The 23,585-nt window shown below is 46.0% G+C and overlaps 1 protein-coding gene across 1 annotated transcript in view; it reads right to left on the bottom strand.

Annotated features, from left to right (window-relative positions):
* Positions 1–22,256, bottom strand: part of LOC126162667 (rho-related GTP-binding protein RhoE-like) — a 280,013-nt gene extending 257,757 nt beyond the window's left edge. The window contains exon 1 of the mRNA XM_049919316.1: positions 22,041–22,256. Within this exon, the coding sequence (XP_049775273.1) occupies positions 22,041–22,160 (120 nt within the window). The 5' untranslated portion in view covers positions 22,161–22,256. The remainder of the gene's footprint in view (positions 1–22,040) is intronic.
* Between the last annotated feature and the right edge of the window lie 1,329 nt (positions 22,257–23,585).

Genomic DNA, 23,585 nt, shown 5'->3' on the forward strand with positions numbered 1-23,585 from the left:
GACACATTTGTTTCACACGATCGTGATTTCGCTTTTGTAGCTATTCTCAAGTGCAAGTTGAATTAATGCCATCAAATGCAAGATATCATTTTGTAGCATTCATCTTGCACATGAAAAGTCGAAGTCATGACTGTGTGAATCAAATGAATAGTTATTTACAGTCAAATGGTGGAAATTTGTTTCAAGAAGTTTTACCTGACTGTGGTCCCCCACGAGGGAAAAATCATACAGGATGTGACCAACAAGAGACACTGATCATGTACAACGAACAGAAACTTAAATTTTCACACTGTACAGGAAGGAAGAATAGAGTTAAACGACCCATTGACATGGAGGTCATTAGAGATGGAGCACATGCTCGTATTGTTTCAAGGATTGGGAAGGAACTCGGACGTGTCCTTTCAAAGGTACTATCCCGCCATTTGCCTCAAGCTATTTAGGGAAATCAAGGAAAACCTGAAACTGGATGAGCCGAAGCGGATCTAAAATATCGTCTTCCCGAATGCGAGGTTAGTGTGGTAACCACTGAGCCACCTCCATTAGTTATAACTATGCAATTTGTCTCGCGGAAATAAAAAAACCGACAACTTGGAAGCAGATAAAATTTTTTAAAAAAGCCGGTCTAATATTTTTTTAAAATGATTTGTCTGAAATTACGAAATAAACAGATTAAAGAAACATTTGACACACCTTTGAATGATGTTAGAAATTATATACAACAGCTGAAATGCTTATTGTTAGCCATGTGAAGAGACGACTTGGTAAAATTCCACCAGAAAAATATGATCTAGTATTCTATCAAATTGTAAGCTAGTAAGTTAAAATTTGAGTTTTAAATTTTTAGTTGGCAACTCATTTACTGTATATGATTCAAAGGAAAGTCGTATCTTTCTTTAATCTGCTTTATTGCTTACTTTTAGATGAATCATTTCACAAAGCATTATTCTTTTTTTTCTTAAATTTTCTTCTTTATTCCTAAGCTTTGTTCGTAATGCATGAAATATAGTATACACTCCTGGAAATTGAAATAAGAACACCGTGAATTCATTGTCCCAAGAAGGGGAAACTTTATTGACACATTCCTGGTGTCAGATACATCACATGATCACACTGACAGAACCACAGGCACATAGACACAGGCAACAGAGCATGCACAATGTCGGCACTAGTACAGTGTATATCCACCTTTCGCAGCAATGCAGGCTGCTATTCTCCCATGGAGACGATCGTAGAGATGCTGGATGTAGTCCTGTGGAACGGCTTGCCATGCCATTTCCAGCTGGCGCATCAGTTGGACCAGCGTTCGTGCTGGACGTGCAGACTGCGTGAGACGACGCTTCATCCAGTCCCAAACATGCTCAATGGGGGACAGATCCGGAGATCTTGCTGGCCAGGGTAGTTGACTTACACCTTCTAGAGCACGTTGGGTGGCACGGGATACATGCGGACGTGCATTGTCCTGTTGGAACAGCAAGTTCCCTTGCCGGTCTAGGAATGGTAGAACGATGGGTTCGATGACGGTTTGGATGTACCGTGCACTATTCAGTGTCCCCTCGACGATCACCAGTCGTGTACGGCCAGTGTAGGAGATCGCTCCCCACACCATGATGCCGGGTGTTGGCCCTGTGTGCCTCGGTCGTATGCAGTCCTGATTGTGGCGCTCACCTGCACGGCGCCAAACACGCATACGACCATCATTGGCACCAATGCAGAAGCGACTCTCATCGCTGAAGACGACACGTCTCCATTCGTCCCTCCATTCACGCCTGTCGCGACACCACTGGAGGCGGGCTGCACGATGTTGGGGCGTGAGCGGAAGACGGCCTAACGGTGTGCGGGACCGTAGCCCAGCTTCATGGAGACGGTTGCGAATGGTCCTCGCCGATACCCCAGGAGCAACAGTGTCCCTAATTTGCTGGGAAGTGGCGGTGCGGTCCCCTACGGCACTGCGTAGGATCCTACGGTCTTGGCGTGCATCCGTGCGTCGCTGCGGTCCGGTCCCAGGTCGACGGGCACGTGCACCTTCCGCCGACCACTGGCGACAACATCGATGTACTGTGGAGACCTCACGCCCCACGTGTTGAGCAATTCGGCGGTACGTCCACCCGGCCTCCCGCATGCCCACTATACGCCCTCGCTCAAAGTCCGCCAACTGCACATACGGTTCACGTCCACGCTGTCGCGGCATGCTACCAGTGTTAAAGACTGCGATGGAGCTCCGTATGCCACGGCAAACTGGCTGACACTGACGGCGGCGGTGCACAAATGCTGTGCAGCTAGCGCCATTCGACGGCCAACACCGCGGTTCCTGGTGTGTCCGCTGTGCCGTGCGTGTGATTATTGCTTGTACAGCCCTCTCGCAGTGTCCGGAGCAAGTATGGTGGGTCTGACACACCGGTGTCAATGTGTTCTTTTTTCCATTTCCAGGAGTGTATAATATCGATCGGCATTCCATTTTTATTAAGACTACACAGGTGAAAAGCAAGCAGACAAATTTGAATTTATGCTCTGATTTGACAGTTTACATAGCTGACAGCAGCTGTTCGTGATGTATTTTAGTTTTGATGTATATCTGCAGACTGAAGCGACAAATGAGAAAATTTGTAGCGTATTCGATCTAGGTTTCCTGCTCACAAGGCAGATGTGCAAGCATCGCACGGTGGCACAGTGGCTCTGGAACCACGTCGTTTCGTTCGGTGCTGAGCCGCTACTCCAATACGGTTGGAGAACCTTTATAATGCTGTTCGAGTATGGGGGCTGGGATGTAAATGGGAATTTGGACAGACGAAAAATGTGTGCTACGCAGTGCGTACATTTGTGCGCAGCCACTGTGCCAGGCTGGTGCAGTGGTTACCACATGTGTCTAGTGATCAGAAGAGCTGGATTCGAATCCTGCCCGTCGTAAAAAAATTTTATTCATCGCTTCTAATTGTATATATACATGGTAGATGTTAGAGACTTGAAAATGTCTCTGAAACCTTGTAATATCATTTGATATTTTAGTCTTCTCTTTAATCACTAATTAACTGTTTCTTTACCCTGATTACTTTCAGGCAACCAAATCTTGTCGACAAAACTAGATCTCACGCTGGTCAACATGGTACCCAATCTGTCCATTTTTCACTGACAATTGTGATAAAAATGCGTTATGAAATTTTTTAGTCTTGTTTTCGCTTCGCTTAATCATTTGATCTACTATTCGAGCATTAGTTAGAAATTATGGTGAATGTTCCGCCGTAAGTTAGTCCATACATTCGAAATAAAACTCGTTGAAGTTTCTGGCTAATTATTAGAAAATTGCAGCGAAATGCAGGAAGATCTGCAGCGGATAGGCAGTTGGTGCAGGGAGTGGCAACTGACCCTTAACATAGACAAATGTAATGTATTGCGAATACATAGAAAGAAGGACCCTTTATTGTATGATTATGTGATAGCAGAACAAACACTGGTAGTAGTTACTTCTGTAAAATATCTGGGAGTTTGCGTACGGAACGATTTGAAGTGGAATGATCGTATAAAATTAATTGTTGGTAAGGCGGGTGCCAGGTTGAGATTCATTGGGAGAGTCCTTAGAAAATGTAGCCCATCAACAAACGAGGTGGCTTACAAAACACTAGTTCGACCTATACTTGAGTATTGCTCATCAGTGTGGGATTCGTACCAGGTCGTGTTGACAGAGGAGATAGAGAAGATTCAGAGAAGAGCGGCGCGTTTCGTCAGAGGGTTATTTGGTAAGCGTGATAGCGTTATGGAGATGTTTAGCAAACTCAAGTGGCAGACTCTGCAAGATAGGCGCCCTGCATCGCTGTGTAGATTGCTGTCCAGGATTCGATAGGGTACGTTTCTGGATGAGGTATCGAATATATTGCTTCCCCCTACTTATACCTCGCGAGGAGATCACGAATGTAAAATTAGACAAATTCGAGAGCGCACGGAGGCTTCCGGCAGTCGTTCTTCCCGCGAACCATACGCGACTGGAACAGGAAAGGGAGGTAATGACAGTGGCACATAAAGTGCCCTCCGCCACACACCGTTGCGTGGCTTGCGGAGTATAACTGTAGATGTAGATTCAGTTCGATCTTCCCGACTTGACTGATGAGGCTGTAACTTCCCTTCAGGCCCGCAGAGCCCGGAAATTGTCAGCAGAAGGAATAACGCAGCGGGAAACAAAGTGCCCCGCATTTGTTTGGCGCACGGCGGAGGCACGGAACAAACGCGGGCGCGCACAATGGACGCTCGTGTGTGGCCGGCCCGGCCGCTGCCCGCCTGCCTCCCTTATCTCCATTAATTTCTCGCGCGCCGCGCTTTGCTCACTGCCTCGTGGCTCCCAGCGCTCTGAGAACGCGTGTAAGACACCGGCGAGGGGGGCTGCCAGGTACCCCGCATGCTGCATTCCTCACGAGAATGGCGAAATGCGGCAGGCAGTGCACGCACGCATTCCCTCTGTGTAGTCTATCTCCTCTCTCTCTCTTTCACGCACACACACACACACACACACACACCCGTCGCACGCCCCTGTACTTCGCAACACTGTTTCCTAAATTTCAGACTTTTCACAAACATTTTCGACACTTTTTTATACTTTACAAACAACTGGGAACAGCATGGCAGAGAGTACTAAGCAACGTAACAGATGTTAGGTATCCAACTCTATACAGTGGAGTATACCCAGCGAGAGAAATGGTTAAATACCGCTATGCTCGCTGTAATAATTCTCGGTAAGTTCAAAATGGTTCAAATGGCTCTGAGCACTATGGGACTTCTGAGGTCATCAGTCCCCTAGAACTTAGAACTACGTAAACCTAACTAACCTAAGAACATGACACACATCCATGCCCGAGGCAGGATTCGAACCTGCGACCGTAACGGTCGCGTAGTTCCAGACTGTAGCGCCTAGAACCGCTCGGCCACCATGGCCGGCTCTCGGTAAGTACCAGGATGAAGTATATGAAAAAAAGGAAATCCAAATGGGACGGAAAGAGGTGGGGTGTGATATACGTGTACAGAAATTTCAGAAAAAAACTGGATGATGTATTCAGAAGAAAGAGTTTCATAAATCAATCTGGTCTGTAACGTGTTGATCCACAACTCGCCCCTATGCAAGTACTTATGGCAATGATTGACAGAGATTTTGGATGTCCTCCTGAGAGATATAGTGCCAGATTCTGTCCAACTGGTGCGTTAGATCGTGAGAATCCCGAGATGGTTAGTGAGCCCAGCCCATAATGTTCCAAACGTTTTCATTTGGGGAGAAACGCGGCAACCTTGCTGGACAAGGTAGCGATTGGCAAGCACAAAGACAAGCAGTGCTGTGCGCAGGCGGCATTGTCTTTCTGAAATATACCGTAAGTCCAGGATGGTTTGCCGTGAAGGGCAACAAAACGGAGGGGTAGAGTATCGAAGACGTACCGCTGTGCTGCAAGAGTGCCACGGTTGAGAACCAAAGAGGCCCTCCTGTGAAAAGAAATGGCACCCCTGATGACGACTGGCGGGCCGTATTGCGAGCGACAGTCAGGTTCGGATCCCAGTGCTGTCCGAGGAGCCTCAGTGTTTATGACGTCATACCTACTGAACTATGGGTGGTACAATGATATGATTTTGTAGGTGCATTTAGTGGCATATGTGGATACTGTACGAATGCATGCTTTCGCGGCGATATCCGTTAATAAAACATTCTCGGATTTCAAGCCGCGTCAAGTGATTTACTGCCCACAAGCTTCCGGCCGAGATCTCCTCTGCCATTGTCAAGTGGATGACTGTCGTGTAGTTGTCATTGCCGTGCTTATATAGCCGCCCGTCGCTGGTGACGTCACTCGTGGTCGGTCCCGCACCATACATGGTAATGTTTTGGCCGCGCAACCGCCGGGCCCGCTTCAACTCCCTCAACACCGAATCCCACGCTGTACTCAGCTGCAATCCACCGTCTCTATTGAAGGTGTTGTCAGAAATTCTAATCTCTATGGCCTCTTTCATCACGCTGTGCTAGAAGCCAGCGTGATAAACGAGGCCATAGAGATTAGAATATAGGCACGGCAATGACAGTCACCCACTTGACAATGGCAGAGGAGTTCTCTGCCGAAAGCTCGAGGGCAGTAGACCATTTGACGCGGCTCGAAACTCGAGAATGTTTTATTAATATGTAGATACTGCCTCCGAAATTTATTGCGAATAGAATTAGTAGCAGAGAAATAATAAATTTAAACGACATGCATGATGCGGCAGTTTTTCACGCGTCTCATTACATATGACTTATATTTTCTGAACTATGATACGTAGATAATTCTTACCTCAACAGTGATTTTTGGTTCACAGTACGAGATGTGTGTAATAAGTTTGTTTGATATTGGTCCAGTGATTTATGAGGGGATGTGGAACATACACACATATATTTAATATGTATAGACACTGAATGGTGTATCTGCGATACGTCTGTGTACTTGTATTTTTGTTACCTGTAATTCGGATTATTTATCATCACCTACTGTAAACATTACTGTTGTTCTGTGCATTTCACGAAAGCGTGATAATGGTGAAATTCTGATCACTATTTGCAAACTTCACTCGAAGTACGGAAAGGTTGCATGGCGCTCGACAAAAAACGAACAGCAGGTGGATTGGCCCTACCACTCGATTCGCAGAAACGTCAGTTATTTTTGTTGTATTATGATGTGTGAGAGAGAAGTTTGCAAAGGTGTGCTTAAAGAAACGTGGGCTGGCTGTGAGAACATTCCAAAAGGTGGAAGAAGCGGAAGAGGAGAAGATAACAGAATGCAAGAGAGAGAGGGGGACTTGTCGCAGCCGTACTGGAGCAGTAGGGTGGGCCAGGCCAGGTGACGGACAGCCCAAGCCGGGGCTGCGGGGTCGGGTTGCCTGCAGCCGCAGCGGCTGACGTGACCCGGGGCAGCACACAGCTGCTTGTGCAAGCCACGCGGCGCGCCGAGCGCTTAGCCAACTGCTGCCTCGCTGACTGTGTCTGTCCGTCTCTCTGTGTGCCTACAGCTCTGAGCGCTGCGCAAACCACACCTGCGGCGCGCCTTACTGTTCACCTGTCAAATGGGCGGCCTCTTTACCTCTGCACTAGCTGGCGCTCTTTCCCGTACACCATCAAACAGTTTGTCAAACCGTACTACGGTCTGCAAACTTTTGACAGTGTACGGTGCTGTTTGACGTGTTTATCAATCATGTACTGCGTTTGCAAGAAATTGTTATTGACGAAAAGTTTGACAAAACGGCGTACGTTGTTTGTGTCAATGATTTGGCGAACAGTCTAGTAAAAAAAAATGTTTTATTACAATTTATCTTATTGTATCGTGAGTTTCTACAACTATGGAAACTACGATCAAGGATAAAAACAAAGTTGCCTTAAAATCATCAAAATGGTAGAGGTACCATATCTTTCCCAGCAATAGGCCTATATTACGCAAGGAGACGTTTCGAACAAAATCAATATTTTACGCATAACATGCAAGCTGGGGTGCGATTCTTCAAAGGACGATGTGGGCTACATGTTCCCACGTTGTGGTAAACTACTGGCCATTACAATAGCTACACCAAGAAGAAATGCAGATCATAAACGTGTATTTACTGGACAAATATATTATACTAGAACTGACATGTGATTACATTTTCGCGTAATTTGGGTGCATAAATCTGAGAAATCACTACCCAGAACAACCACCTCTGGCCGTAATAGCGGCCTTGATGCGCCAGGGCATTGAGTAAAACAGAGCTAGGATGGTGCGTACAGGTACAGCTGCCCATGCAACTTCAACACGATACCACAGATCATCAAGAGTAGCGACTGGCGTATTGTGAGGAGCCAGTTGCTCGGCCACCATTGACCAGATGTTTTCAATTGGGGAGAGATCTGGAGAATGTGCTAGCCAGAGAAGCAGTCGAACATATTCTGTATCCAGAGAGGCCCGTACAGGACCTGCAACATGCGGTCGTGCATTATCCTGCTGAAATGTAGGGTTTCGCAGGGATCGAATGAAGGGTAGAGCCACGGGTCGTAACACATCTGAAATGTGACGTCCACTGTTCAAAGTGCCGTCAATGTGAACAAGAGGTGACCGAGACGTGTAACCAATGGCACCCCATACCATCACGCCGGGTGATAGGCCAGTATGGCGGTGACGGATACACGCTTCCAATGTACGTTCACCGCGATGTCGCCAAACACGGATGCGACCATCATGATGCTGTAAACAGAATCTGGATTTACCCGAAAAAATGACGTTTTGCCAATCGTGCACCCAGGTTCGTCGTTGAGTACACCACCGCAGGCGCTCCAGTCTGTGAGGCAGCGTCAAGGGTAACCGCAGCCATGGTCTTCAAGCTGATAGTCCATGCTGCTGCAAACGTCGTCGAACTGTTCGTGCAGGTGGTTGTTGTCTTGCAAACGTCCCCATGTGTTGACTCAGGGATCGAGATGCGGCTCCACCATCCGTTAAAGCCATACGGATAAGATGCCTGTCATCTCGACTGCTAGTGATACGAGGCCGTTGGGATCCAGCACGGCGTTCCGTATTACCCTCCTGAACCCACCGATTCCATATTCTGCTAACAGTCATTGGATCTCGACCAACTCGAGCAGCAATGTCGCGATACGATAAACCGCAATCGCGATAGGCTACAATCCGACCTTCATCAAAGTCGGAAACGTGATGGTACGCATTTCTCCTCCCTACACGAGGCATCAAAACAACGTTTCACTAGGCAACGACGGTCAACTGCTGTTTGTGTATGAGAAATCAGTTGGAAACTTTCCTCATGTCAGCACGTTGTAGGTGTCACCACCGGCGCCAACCTTGTGTGAATGCTCTGAAAAGCAATCATTTGCATATCACAGCATCTTCTTCCTGTCGGTTAAATTTCGCGTCTGTACAAGGTCATCTTCGTGGTGTGGCAATTTTAATGGCCAGTAGTGTATTTTAATGAACTGTCGTTAGAGGAGCAAGTTGTTGTTGTTGTTGTCTTCAGTCCTGAGACTGGTTTGATGCAGCTCTCCATGCTACTCTATCCTGTGCAAGCTTCTTCATCTCCCAGTACTTACTGCAACCTACATCCTTCTGAATCTGCTTAGTGTATTCATCTCTTGCTCTTCCTCTACGATTTTTACCCTCCACGCTGCCCTCCAATGCTAAATTTATGATCCCTTGATGCCTCAGAACATGTCCTACCAACCGGTCCCTTCTTCTTGCCACAAACTCCTCTCCTCCCCAATTCTATTCAATACCTCCTCATTAGTTATGTGATCTACCCTTCTAATCTTCAGCATAATCTTCAGCATTTCGAAAGCTTCTATTCTCTTCTTGTCCAAAGTATTTATCGTCCATGTTTCACTTCCATACATGGCTACATTCCATACAAATACTTTCAGAAACGACTTCCTGACACTTAAATCTATACTCGACGTTAACAAATTTCTCTTCTTCATAAACGCTTTCCTTGCCATTGCCAGTCTACATTTTATATCCTCTCTACTTCGACCATCATCAGTTATTTTGGTCCCCAAATAGCAAAACTCCTTTACTACTTTAAGTGTCTCATTTCCTAATCTAATTCCCTCAGCATCACTCGACTTAATTCGACTACACTTCATTATCCTCGTTTTGCTTTTGTTGATGTTCATCTTATATCCTCCTTTCAAGACACTGTCCATTCCGTTCAACTGCTCTTCCAAGTCCTTTGCTGTCTCTGACTGAATTTCAATGTCATCGGAGAACCTCTACGTTTTTATTTCTTCTCCATGGACTTTAATACCTTCTGGAGCAAGTAGTAGAGAATAAATTTCCGCATACTTGTGTCTTCTTTTTCAGTTTGAGGGCGAAATAAGTCTGCACAGGTTATTATACGCTTCAGTGTCCACCAGCAGACAATTGATGAAATCATCAGTCTCTGAGTGTAACATTTCATTAACAGGTTTTCGTGTGTACATTTCTTCCTCATTTTAAGCAATCCTCTGGATCAGCGTCTGATTTTCTTGTGCTTCTTTAAACACAGTCCCAGAGTCAATGTTAGAAATGCTTTATTTGCATTTGTAGCCATTCCCGCTAGTGCCAAAGTAAAGCATGCACGGAAAGCTTCTGCTTCAAAAGCAAGGTTAAATTGACAGTCCTTCTTGGTACGTGTAAAGGCTTGTTTGGCACATATGCTTCTAGATAAGAGAGAAATTGACAGAGAAGTTGTAAGAAAATGGAAGGCCTACAGCCGTCCTTATCGTTAGGATGGCTGAAGTTCTGACATCGCTGTTACAGATAGTGTGCGTAAACCAATTATGTTGGCCAGTGATGCAGCGTATATATGGACCGTGATAACCTCTTTAGCATCAACTAAGGGCCTGGAGATGGCGCAGTGAAGCGCTTAAACTGGTAGCTACCCAATAAATAAGATCATAAGGACCCCTGTGGGCGTTTCGTTTTCTTACATATGGCTCTGAGCACTATGGGACTTAACTGCCCTGGTCATCAGTCCCCTAGAACTTAGAACTACTTAAACCTAACTAACCTAAGGACAACACACACATCCATGCCCGAGGCAGGATTCGAACCTGCGACCGTAGCTGTTGCGCGGCCCCAGACTGTAGCGCCTAGAACCGCTCGGCCACTCCGGCCGGCTCTTACAACAGTGAATGGTTGTAGTCGCCAAGACCTCCAGTCAAAAGGATGGACATACAAAAAATTGACAGAGAAGTTTCCACTTTTACGAGGGCCTTAAGGGTTTTTTAAAGAAAGCTGATATAATCATCTGGTTCTGAGAGTAATATTTCCTTCAGCAGATTTTCATGGGCGAATTCTCTCATTTTACGCCACTTGCTGCATCCGCGTCTTGTTTTCTTCTTATTTAAACGCAGTACCCGAGTCAGTGTCAGGACTGCTTTGTCTTCATTTGTGGCCATTCTCACAACCACCAAAATACTCACGCACTCGAACAGCGTCTGCTTCGAAGTGACGTGGAACTGACAAACTTCGTTTGTACGTACACAGCCTCGTTTGACAAATCCGCTGCTAGACAAGGGCGCATTTGACAGAGAAGTTTGTTCGTTTACGGGGGCCCTAATGCTGTCAGCCACACTGTTGCTCGTGAAAGCAAAAAGAACAACTCAATTTTACGAGGGCTACTCATAAAATTATAGCTATGACCTCGAAAATTACCCGGAACCACGAAACTTCTCTACATATTCACCTTTCAACGCGACACATTTCTGCTGACAATCGATACTTTGAAAGTATGAGGGTTCGAACTTAAATAGTGAGAACTATCTATTTAGAACTTATACAGAATAGACTTACGTTTCAAAGTTTACTGTTCTTCAGAGCAGTCACTAGCTTTGTGTATAACCCATTCCAGCGTTGTGGAAGTCGTAGGACATCAGCAGCGCTAGCTGCGTTGATGGTTCGGCTGGAGCTGTCCGACCAGTGCTTCAAAAATGGTTCAAATGGCTCGAAGCACTATGGGACTTAACATCTGAGGTCATCAGTTCCCTCGACTTAGAACTACTTAAACCTAACTAACCTAAGGACATCACACACATCCATGCCTGAGGCAGGATTCGAACCTGCGAACGTGGCAATGAGTGCTTCCTTCACTTTAGAAATCAAATTAAAGTCGCAGCGGCTTAAGTCTTGGGAGTGTGGTGGATGGTACAACACTTCCCAGATCCAGTCGATCAGTCACAACTTGTATCGTGTGCGCCCGAACGTTATCGCACAAATGATGGGCGGGTCTTGCAGAAAGTGTCACCGTTTTTTTTTTTTTTTTTCTCTCTGTGCTCTTCATTTATGGAACACAGTCTGAGACCAGCTTAGGGAAAGAAGCGGCGACACTTTCCGCAGGACACGCCCATCATTTAGCAGGGCAGTGCTCGGGCGCACCCGGTGCAAGTTGTGACTGACTTGTTCGAGCGATGGGTCTGGCAAGGGCTGTGCCACCCAACACACTCCCCGGGCATAATAAGCCCCCGTGGCTTCAACTTGATCCCTAAGATGAAGGAAGCAGTTGATGGCATTCGCTTCAGATATGTTACAGAGATTCGCCGGGCAACAGACCGTTCCACTCGGACTACCAACAAAACTGACGCTGCTAAGGGTATCCTATGACTTCCAAAATCGCTGACAACGACTTACACACAAGGTTGGTGACTACTTTGAAAGACAAGGGAACTTTGGAATATGTTTGTATAAGTTGTAAATAAATAGTTGCCACTATTAAAGTTCCAATTCTTGTAATAGTGCTAGGTAGAGGCGTAAAGATATAAGCTGGGGATGAAATTAGGACTGGAAGCGGAGGACAGTCGTTGTATTAAACTTCTCGCGAAACTATTTCATGTGAGCAACGTGCCGGCGTGCTGTACTACAACCGCTGATCGGACACGGCGTAAGCGGTGACGGGCAACTTTGACAACAGCTCGGCGAGCAAAGAGCGTCCAGAAGCAACTGCTGATTAAAAATAAGACACGAAATATATTTTAATCCCTCAATCGTAGTACACTATTCTTCCAACACTGATGCTTATCACTTATTGCTCCGGGGTGGATTTATTAACATTGAAATTAACTTAATATTGTTCGATTTACATGGGAGTTAGTAATTTTTCATGAGGCGCAGTAATCGTAAATGGATTTTCCAGAATATATTATGAAATTGTTTCATTCTAGTAACTCCTCGTTTTTATTGATACACTGAGAAGGTACGTGAGCTTTCATTTCTACTTGAGCGTAGTGCAAGTCATGAATATTACGGGAAATTAGTGAGAAATAATTATTCCTTGCTTGAAGCGGTTTACTCTTTGGACCTTATGCAGTTGTACCAATTACGCGTGTATAGAAAGTCAGATACGTGTTGAGGGACAGAAAAACACATCACGTATTTGTCCGTTACGCATTATAGGGGGTCATGTTTGTTAGGCTCTTTTCTTAATGTACAGTTCACCTGAGCCAATACTATATTATGAAGGCGTGCTGAAAAGTAATGGCTCCGAATTTATGCAAAAAATTTTAAAGCTTTTTAAATAAGACAAATGTTATTAATATTCGACATCTTTGTTCTTCAAGTCATGCCAAGAATGAATTATCAGAATGGGACGGAAATAGGTGGATGTGGCATACTTGTAGACAAACTAATGATTGCAGTTTCAGAAAAATTGGATGAGTTATTCAAGAGAATTAGCTTCACAAATAGAGCAACTCAGTGACGCGCTCGTCCATCTCTGGCCACTTTGCAAGCAGGTAATCGGCTTGGCATTGATTGGCTGAGTTGTTGGACGTCATCCTCAGGTATATCGTGCCGAATTCTGTCGAATTTGCGTCTTAGATCGACAAAATCCCGAGCTAAATGGAGGGTCCTAGCCATAATGTTCCAAACGTTCCGAACTGGGGAGAGATCCGGTGACCTTTCTGGCCAAGGTCGGGCCCGGCAAGCTCGAGGACAAGCAGTAGAAACTCTCGCCGTCTGCGGGCGAGCATTATCTCCCTGTTATGTAAGCCGAGGATGGCTTGCCATGAAAGGCAATAACCCGGGGCGTAGAATATCGTCAACGTACCGCTGTGTTGTAAGGATACCGCAGAGGACAACTAAAGGGCTCCTATGGGGTCCTACCCCAGATCATCACTCCTGATTGTTGGGCGGTATGGTGGGTGACAGTCAGACTTGGCTGGTCACTGGCGCTGTTTGAAGAGAGACTTATCAATGAAGACAATTCTATTCCAGCCAATGAGTTTCCAGGGCGAAGACGTGTACGAAGATGCCCTGGACAGTGATGGGATACCATCTCGGAGTTTTGTCAACCAAACCCGCCAATTGGACAGAATTTGGCGCGGTACCACTCTTGAGGACATCCAAAGAGTCTATCAATCAATGCCAAGCAGGAACAGCTGGTTCCATACGGGCCAGATGTGGATCAACGCGTTATTGACTTGCTCTATTTGTGAATCATCGAATTTTTCTGAAATTGTAACCATTTGCTTGTCTCTACATGTAAGACACATATACCGATTTCCGTAACATTCAGATAATTATTTCGAGGAACGTCGTCCTTTTCTTTTGTCTTGGAGTGTATTTGCAGCCCTCTGCTGCTAGAGGGCCCCGAATTGTGGCGTCTAATACAGCGGGGTGTAAGGTAACTATGTCGATGCGGGAGAAACAGCGTGCTGTAATCGAGTTTCGATTTCAAAGATTTCCTCCACACATGGAGAACCCTTGGGTTGACTGTCATTGGTCATCTTCCATACAGTGCCAACTTCCAGGACGTAAATAGTGATGAAGCGACGTCGGCAGAGGCGAATCTGTGGCTCCATGATGGAAGTCAAACATTATACAGGGACGCAATCAACAAACTGGTCTCTCGTTGGGAGAAATGTGTTTGTCGGCAAAGTGACTACACTGAGAAATAAATACGTAGACATTAAGAGTAAAGGTGTATCACATAAATAAATTTTGTTTTATTTAAAAAGCTTTAAGAGTTTTCGCGCAAAAAATTCGGAGGTATTATTTTCGCCTTTGTATTTGTGAACTTAGCGCTCGCGAACGTGGTGTTGAACAGTTATCAGCGAAATCCAGTCTTTCAAAACCCTTCAAATACGGGGCCCGCCACACGATTGCTTCGATTAGTTGGCCAGTGTGGCCGAGCGGTTCTAGGCGCTTCAGTCTGGAACCGCGCGACCGCTACGGTCGCAGGTTCGGATCCTGCCTCGGGCATGGATGTGTGTGATGTCCTTAGGTTAGTTAGGTTAAAGTAGTTCTAAGTTCTAGGCGACTGATGACCTCAGATGTAAAGTCCCATAGTGCTCAGAACCGTTTGAACCGCTTGCGTTTCGATTGGTCAGCAAGTGTTCCATCTCGAAACTGGCCTTGTTGTGACTCTGGAAATGCCTGCCATGCAATGGGTTTTCATCTGGGGAACGTGAAGAAGTCACTGGGTGGAGTGCTAGGAGAATACAGCGGTGCAGCGATATTCGACAGCCCAAGGAAGCAGCATGTACAACTGCGTTCTCTGCAGAATAAGTTGGAGCATTGACGAGGAGGGAAACGTCCCCTCCACCAGCCTCCTGAAACAACGTCACAAGACTTCGCTAGTATGTTCCTGCGATGGTTTCCCGCTTACGAAGATAACCTGTTGGCACCACACCACGGCACTTAGAAGAAACTCTCAGCACCACCTTGCTCGATGATGATTGGGTCTTCTGCTTTTTCGGCAGTGGTGAATCCACACATTTCAATATTTTGCTTTGGTCTTTTGGCTCGGGGTCGTAGTGGTACACTCGGCATTCCTCCGTAGTGATGACACGTCTTAAGATCTCACTGAATTGGCCTGACATTTCCTATGATGCCTCAGTTAGGCGGTCTTTTTGAATGGACGTGAGCCGTAACAGAACCCAGCAGGGGGGTAATTTGACATGTTCATACTGTCGTGCAAGATGTTCATATCTGACCCGTGACTGATTTTAATTTTTACCGTAATCGCTTCCTTTCGGGTACGGACAGTCTTCGACGACCACCATGCCTTCACTTCTGTAGGGATTCCTGCCACTTTGTTCTTCGTCATTCAGACTTCTCTGACCACACTGGAAGCGTCTACGCCACCTTACCACTGTGACATGTGAAGGAGTATTGGAGCCATACTCTTCCACCAATTTATCACGGTTTGCTGGCGTACAGATAGGCCGGTAGATTGTGTAGAAAATACATTTTTTCAAGCAAAATTATTATTCGTCAGTAGGAGTAACGATGTTTCCTCGGCAGCCATGTGTCCACTTGGGCTAGCTGGTACCAAATACTAGTCGTATGGTAAAACCATCTCACAGTCGGCAACACTGACTAGATGACGCTTTGGTTCAGCGTCGCTGACGAGGTAACCCTTGCAGACTAGCGTCGATAGAAACAGGCCACGAATTAATGAGCTGGAAATGGTACGAGAGGGCGGGGTCCGGACTATGGAGCGCCGTGAAGCCAGGAGCCTGCCCCTTTTGCCAGCTCTCGACCCAATCCGCTTGGACAGTAGATCCACTTAGTCAGTCGGTGGCCTCCCTAGGCACTGATGTATCCATTAATTATTAGAAATAATTAGTTGGTAGAGCACTTGCCCGCGAAAGGCAAAGGTCCCGAGTTCGAGTCTCGGTCGGGCACACAGTTTTAATCTGCCAGGAAGTTTCATATCAGCGCACACTCCGCTGCAGAGTGAAAATCTCATTCTGGAAACATCCCCCAGGCTGTGGCTAAGCCATGTCTCCGCAATATCCTTTCTGTCAGGAGTGCTAGTTCTGTAAGTTTCGCAGGATAGCTTCTGTAAAGTTTGGAACGTAGGAGACGAGGTACTGGCAGAAGTAAAGCTGTGAGTACCGGGCGTGAGTCGTGCTTCGGTAGCTCAGTTGGTAGAGCACTTGCCCGCGAAAGACAAAGGTCCCGAGTTCGAGTCTCGGTCGGGCACACAGTTTTAATCTGCCAGGAAGTTTCATATCAGCTCACACTCCGCTGCAGAGTGAAATTCTCATTCTGGAAGCAACTTCTTATTTTTGCTGTGATAATGAAATCTTTGAGTCTCCCTCGTACAAGCAAAATGATGAGAAAACGAGATTACGCTATCTCTGGAATGGTGTATGAGAGTGGCGGTTACATCTACAGACTCACTCATGTCATCGTACATGGAGAAGTATACTTCGTACAACAACATCGTCTCTTCTTATTTTCGTGTATGGGGCGACGAAAATGGTACTACATATGCCTCGGAAAGCTCTATAATTTCTCTTATTTTCTTCCCGCTTTTGTCGACCCCGGTGGCCGAGCGGTTCTAGGCGCTTCAGTACGGAACCACGTGGCTGCTACGGTCGCAGGTTCGAATCCTGCCTCCGGCATGGATATGTGTGATGTCCTTAGGTTAGTTAGGTTTAAGTAGTTTTAAGTCTAGGGGACTGATGACCTCAGATGTTAAGTCCCATAGTGCTCAGACCCTTCTTCTCGCTTTTCCTACACTAAATATACGTTGCACGAAATAGAATTGACGCCCAAAGACCACTTTCTCACACTTTCCTGCCTTATGACGTTATGCGCTGTCTGTTATTATCATTATTTGACAGATTTATTTTGTTGAATTTTGTGGTAAGATGTCCTTCCTGTCGCGACATCCGTCATTTACCTTGAGAAAGTCGTGTGCACCAGCTGTCTGTGAATCATGTAAACTTTGTTGTCGTATTTTAATAATTTATATGTCGTATTTTCTGAAACCGAAGTTGGGGATCAGTCCAGCGTTAGCCTAGGCGTTCCGACTGGCCGGTGTAACAGACGAACGGGCGTTAATCCGCCGTGTGGTTTCGATCCGGGTCTTACTCATCTCCTTGTCTTGAACGCTAGCGCACTGAGCGTTAAGCTATAGGAGTCAATAATAAATAGGAAACACTTCCCAATATTCTGAACGTTATTTTGTCACGAAACTGCTTTTGGCTTGTTAAGCCACCGCCAGGCGACAACTCACTGTCGCAAACACGGATAAAGTGAAGTGCGGTGAACGCAGATAGTATGTGCAGAGACGAAACTAAAGACACAGAATACTATGAACACAGATTTTATACAGTTATCCACCAGGGGTTTGCGAGAACAATGTCTGTCTCATAATGATTGCCATGTTCAGTTACATATGCTTCTCCGTTAAAAGGCGTCCATCCGGCTGCTCCCCTAATTGTGGGTTTAACATCCTTCAGCCGCACATATATTTCTGTAAGTTCGTGTATATATAGTCCCGGGACCTCGGCTGTTCAGGAAAACCTAAATCAGGGTGACCGGACGCGGGATTGAACCGTCGTCCTCCCGAATGCGAGTCGAGTGTGCTAACCACCGCGCCACCTCGCTCGGTAAAAACAGGCAGGAACATCCATTACTGTATGATTATACAATTTGAGACCAATTTAATGAAGCAGTCGCAGCCACTAAATATCTAATAGTGTGCGTATCGAGCGATTTAAGATTGTATGACCACATAAAACCAATCGCAGGTTAGGCAGATACCAGACCGAGATTCACTGAAAGAGTCCTCAAGAAATGTAGTCCACCCACTAAGGAGGTAACTTAAAACACTGTCGTTCTACCGATACTTCGGTATTGCACATCAGTTTGGGACCCTTAACAGTTAGTATTGATAGAGGAAATAGAGAAGATCCAAAGAAGAGCGGCGCGTTTCGTTATACGATGATTTAGTAGGCGCGGAAAGTATCACGGACATGCTCAGCCAACTCCGGTGGCAGGTATTTCATGAAAGGCGTTCTGCTTCATGGTATGGATTACTGTTAAAATTCCGAGAGCGTAAGGTCCTACAATGGCTACCCAGTATATTGCATCCTTCTATGTGTATCCCGCGAAAAGACCGTGGACATAAAATTTGAGAGATTCAATCTCCTACGGGAGATAACCACCAGTAATACTTTCCTTAAACCATTCGCGACTGAATGGGGAGGCGGGGGGGGGGGGGGAGGGGAGTACAATATTTTGGCAGTCGCTTTGATGAAGTAGGTTTTCCACTAAGCTGACACGTTATTTTGACCTGCCACACTTGTGGCATGAAAAGCTTATGAACTATTAGTGAGGCATTAATCCACAAAAAAAAAGGAAGAAAGAAAACATAAGCGCTCAGGAACCAAAATGGGATTTCTCATAGCGGTCAGGACACAATGGGCGAGACAGAACTAAAATGAATCGAATATCTATATATGTTAGGAAACCAAATCCAAGAAAACAGGAAGAAACTGAGTTAATACCTAAGACAGTGAGTAGACAAAGTTTCCCAAGTCCTTAATATACACTCCTAAAGTAAATAGGATGTCATTAGAAACAAGAGATGAAAGAATTGTCTTTTGTATTGTTGAACTGAAACCAACGTGGCACTAAGAAATACTTCTGCTCAACAGTTAAAAAATAGTGTACACTTATTAAAGTCCTGATCCCCTTGACAGACTAAAAGTGTAACAGGCCGACATTCAAACCCGAACCGAACTATATGGTACAATGGTTTCTTATTAGAAAGGACGGATCCCATAGCCGTGTCCCACCACTGTCCTCCCCACCTGGTCACTTAAAAGGGATGGTTTTACCAGTGATTCCACAACAACTCTTCTACCTTTGTCCTTTTAAGTATTCCGCAGTCGTTAAAGGCCATATCGGCAGGAGGCTGGGCTCTAACCTTCCTTCGAGCACTTGTACAGCTCTGATGCTAATACCAGAAAACGTTTTTCTGATGAGAGCAAATCCTGATTTGCAAGTCACCGTTGCATGAATCTTACTTTCTTCACTACTTTGGTTCTGAGCTGAATTGTATTAGATATGAAGAAACGAATTCTGGGAACAGTTTTAAATAAAGACCTCGTCGTTCCTAAACTACCTCTTTTACAATTAATTCTTGAGTCTGAATCGCTGGTTATATGGGAACGATAGGATTGGGCATGTACCAGCAGAAAATCAGAACGAAATGTGTCTGCCAATTGTGAACCCGAAGTTCGATTATAAAATCGATTTCACAAAATCCGTTATACAGGATAAGTGCCATACCAATCAATATTCAGCTGATCCATTAATGTAAAAATCACACTCGACTACGGTCAACACCTCGGTCTATGCATCGTATTAGTTTTCTTGAGGCCAAGTTATTAAATGCAATGTCATCGGCGTTTACAGATACGCTAAACTTAGCGAGCAGAGGCGACTTTAGGGAATGTGAATGCTGCCAACGAGCAACGCCCAGGGGCACGTTCTTAGCAAGATTGTCTCATGATCTCATTCACATTTCAGTTTCACGATTAATAGCTGGCTCGACCTGTCAGGAAACTCAGTGCAGCCTATTCTCCGTTAAGCAACGAAACAGCTATTTGAGTCCCGTACTTGCATCAGCACTGGAGTTTACCGTTTGCGGACAAGAACTCGCATTCCACCGCACCTCGGAACGTCTGGCGGGAATGGAATCTGAACTGACGCTGTCTGGTGACGCCAGTGACTCAACAGCTGAGCTGTCCTAACAGTCGCCGGCAGTTGCATCACCGCTTCAGCACTACACAGTTTTGTCACACTGTCTGTGGACCTTTCGATCTCGTGTTTATCCAGGATATCAAAACCCTTGTAAATGAGAATATCTGCTCGGATCGTATTTCTTGATTAAACAATCAGGGATGCAAACATTATCAAATGCACGTCAGTCGTCGAACTCTGTGACATTGAGCATCAGCGACTAGAAAAGAATGCCAAAAATCGAAGGCAGGGAGGACGCGCAATACTAGGGTGCCACAGTGCAGAATGGGCACCCTTTTGAAAGTACAAGTTGGCTCCAAGCTGCCAAGAGCTGTCCTTACTTAGCTACAGGAAGTACATTATTGAGAATCGGTGCTGGGTAGTTGTTCCGATAGAGCATTGAAATGAAATGTCACGTTAGAGTCAAAAATTCACAACTCAGTACGCCTTACTTCATGCAAATTACTTAATTATGCTCCTCGGGGCCATTAAGTTAGTGCTGTAGTAAATGTCGTGTGACTAGGGCCTCCCGTCGGGTAGACCGTTAGCCATGTTTAAGTCTTTCGATTTGACGCCACTTCGGCGATGGGGATGAACACCCAGTCCCTGAGCGGAGAAAATCTCCAACCCAGCCGGGAATCGAACCCAGGCCCTTAAGATTGATATTCTGTCGCGCTGACCACTCAGCTACCGGGGGCGGACAGTGCTGTAGTGAACATAGCATATTTTATTTCCATGGAAAATATCGATGGCTCTTGTCGCATTTTTCGCAGATAAAGAAAAACCCTACGTACGTTTCCAATACAACAACTAAATTTTCTTAGTGTCATCAATTCTGTGCGATTGCGTGGGTAGGGGAGGGACTTTGTTCAGTGGGTATATGTGTGTACCTACAAATGGTACATTTGAGCGAATATCACCTTAGTCTCTGAACGTATTCATCGTACGGCGTTACTTAGTTCCCCTCAAAGCGCATGTTTTCCACTCCTTACGCAGTATTTACACTTTCGCTGCAACGTTACATCTCTGTGTCTCATGATGCGTTTTGTTAAATTGTGGGAAGCAACAACACTCAATGTGAACTGCTCTCCAGAAAATTGTAAGCGAAATAATATGGCAAGCGATTCGCATTTTTTGGGTAAGTTCTGCTTCAGAGCACGAAACTGATCCTAATCAATGTCTAATAACTGGGCCAATACGCTAAAAAGGCCAACAATTACCTGCTGCAGCGTAGAAAGGGAAAAAAAGGTACAAGAAGCGCGTAAATTCCAACAGGAATGCCACACAGTCTACGAACTTCAGAGAAATCAAAAGTTTCTAAAATTTTCAGTGTACTTACTTCTCAGAAAAAAAGAGTGCTTAAAGCCGATTTATGCGCAGCTATGTTTCGATAACTTTGATCGCAGGCTGGGCAAAACTGTTGGTACATAATCACACAACAAATAAGCAGCACCTCCTCTGGATATAGAGACAGTCTTCGTCAAGAAGTTTCAATGTCAACTCTATAGAAAGCGACGCTTGTGTCTCTTCTAAGGTGAAAAGTTAGTTAACCAAGCTGCGGTCTGTGTAACGGAATCAGGTGACTATAGGTGTCAGCAGGTGCTAGAATCTGGGACTGTCGTTGAAGAGTGTTATGTCTGTGAACACAACACACGCTCAAACATCAGGTTTACTGCTCTTCACAGCATGAGCAGGAAAAAATGTTTCTACAAATCACTTTTAAAATGGTTATTACCTCACAAATAGACAAGCGTCTGTGTGCTGTTGGGAAAGGGAAAAAAAACTGCATCGCTATGTGCTAAATGCATTTATGTTGATAAACCAAAACTATATCGATGCTTTCCTTTGACTTTGACAAAGCGTTAACGGCAGGACGCGGTAAAAATCTGACAGCTCCTACGGCTCTCGTGGAGTAGTTTCCACAGTTGCCAACAATAACAGATGGACGCACCTGGAATGCGCCCCACGTGTGCTAGAGAGGGCCTTGCGCCCAAAAACACACAGAACGGTGCTTTCACACCGCCGCGTCTTCGGAATTCCGTGCCGGCATGGACTCACCTCGACAAACTTGTCCGAGACGAATCTCTCGACGAGCGCCGTCTTGCCACACTTGGAGTCACCCACGAGCACGATCTTGCAGTCGATATCCTCGAGCGCGGCCCCGCCGCCGTTATCCATTGTCTGGTAGAGCGCACCACACGATCGCGACCGCACCGTACAGACACAGCGCACCGACAACACGGCCACACACGCACGCTCCCGGGTGACCTGCTGCCGCTGCGGCAGCCTTGCTACTGACCGTCCATTCAGCCCGCCGCGAGCTGCGCCGGGCGCCGGAGGTGGGAGGGTCGCGGCGGGCCGAGTGCGCATGCGCGGCCGGGCTCTCGATTCACAGACTGCCGCCGCGTCGCGGAAAGCAATAGCGGGCCGCCGGCGCGTTTGTCTCTCGTGTCGCCTTCAGCCGCGACCACCCGCCGCCACCCCCGTTCGCCACCCTGACGCCCCGGCTCTTCGGCGGGTCCAGACAGGCGATGCGACGAAACCGTCCGTAGGCGCCAAACGTATGTCCGTGCGTGGGCACAATAACTATCCGGACCTGTTGCTCATCGGAAGGTATATTTATAACATACACTGACGGAAATGGAAAGTGTTATACCACTGTTGTTTATCATCAACACGGTTGTGATGTATGCGTAAGTGCAATAATGGTAACTTCAGCTGTATATATTAGGACCTGTTTCGGTGATACAATATGTCGTCTTCACAGCAAACAAATTAATCGCCAGTTCTGCATAGAGTCCCAATTCAATTTCACAGAGATAATGGAGTCAGACAAGTCTTCGATGGTGCCATCTCTTTGCAGCAACCCACTAAGGCCTCATTGCTTTAATGCCATGATGCACAGTGGCTGTTATCCGTGCCAAAGGTTGGACATACTGGCTATTACGTAGGTGGTCATATAATGTTCTTGCTGATCAGTGTACAATGATTCAAGTTAGCGACAAGAGATTAGGAGATGAACAATACTTCAGAGAGGGCAAGTGCAGCAGTAGTTGGAGGGAACTGAGGTGTTTGTTTGCATTAAGTTTCACAGCTGTTACGAATTTGTGGAAGATTAAAACCATGGGTCTACTAGGGTTGTAATATAGTTGCTAAAAATTAAAATTTTTTAAAACACATTTCCATGTTCTTAAATGTACAAGGTCTGTTAGAAAAGTATCTGGTCTTTGGCCGGGGGAAGGAACTGACTGACATACCTGGAGTTTTATACACCTTATCACCCTCAAAGTACTTCCTTTGGGACTCCACACACTTCTGCCAGAGGTGCCGCCATTGTCAGAAGCATGCCGAAAAAGCCTCTTTCAGAGTGGAGTTTAGCTCGCCTCTCGCTGCTGCCTTAATTGTTCGCTGTTGTCTAAAACTGCGTTCCTTTTGATGGTCTCTTGAGTCTGGGGAACAGCCAGAAGTCATAGTGGCCATATCAGGAAAGTGAGAAGCTTGTTGAAGCACAAGAATCTGTATTTTGGCAAAAAAAGTCCGAATCAAGTGGGAGGAATGTGCTGGAGCATTGTTGTGATGGAAGCGCCAATTTTCTGTTGACTG

Source organism: Schistocerca cancellata, chromosome 2 (genome assembly GCF_023864275.1).
Source record: "Schistocerca cancellata isolate TAMUIC-IGC-003103 chromosome 2, iqSchCanc2.1, whole genome shotgun sequence".
Lineage (NCBI taxonomy): Eukaryota > Metazoa > Arthropoda > Insecta > Orthoptera > Acrididae > Schistocerca > Schistocerca cancellata.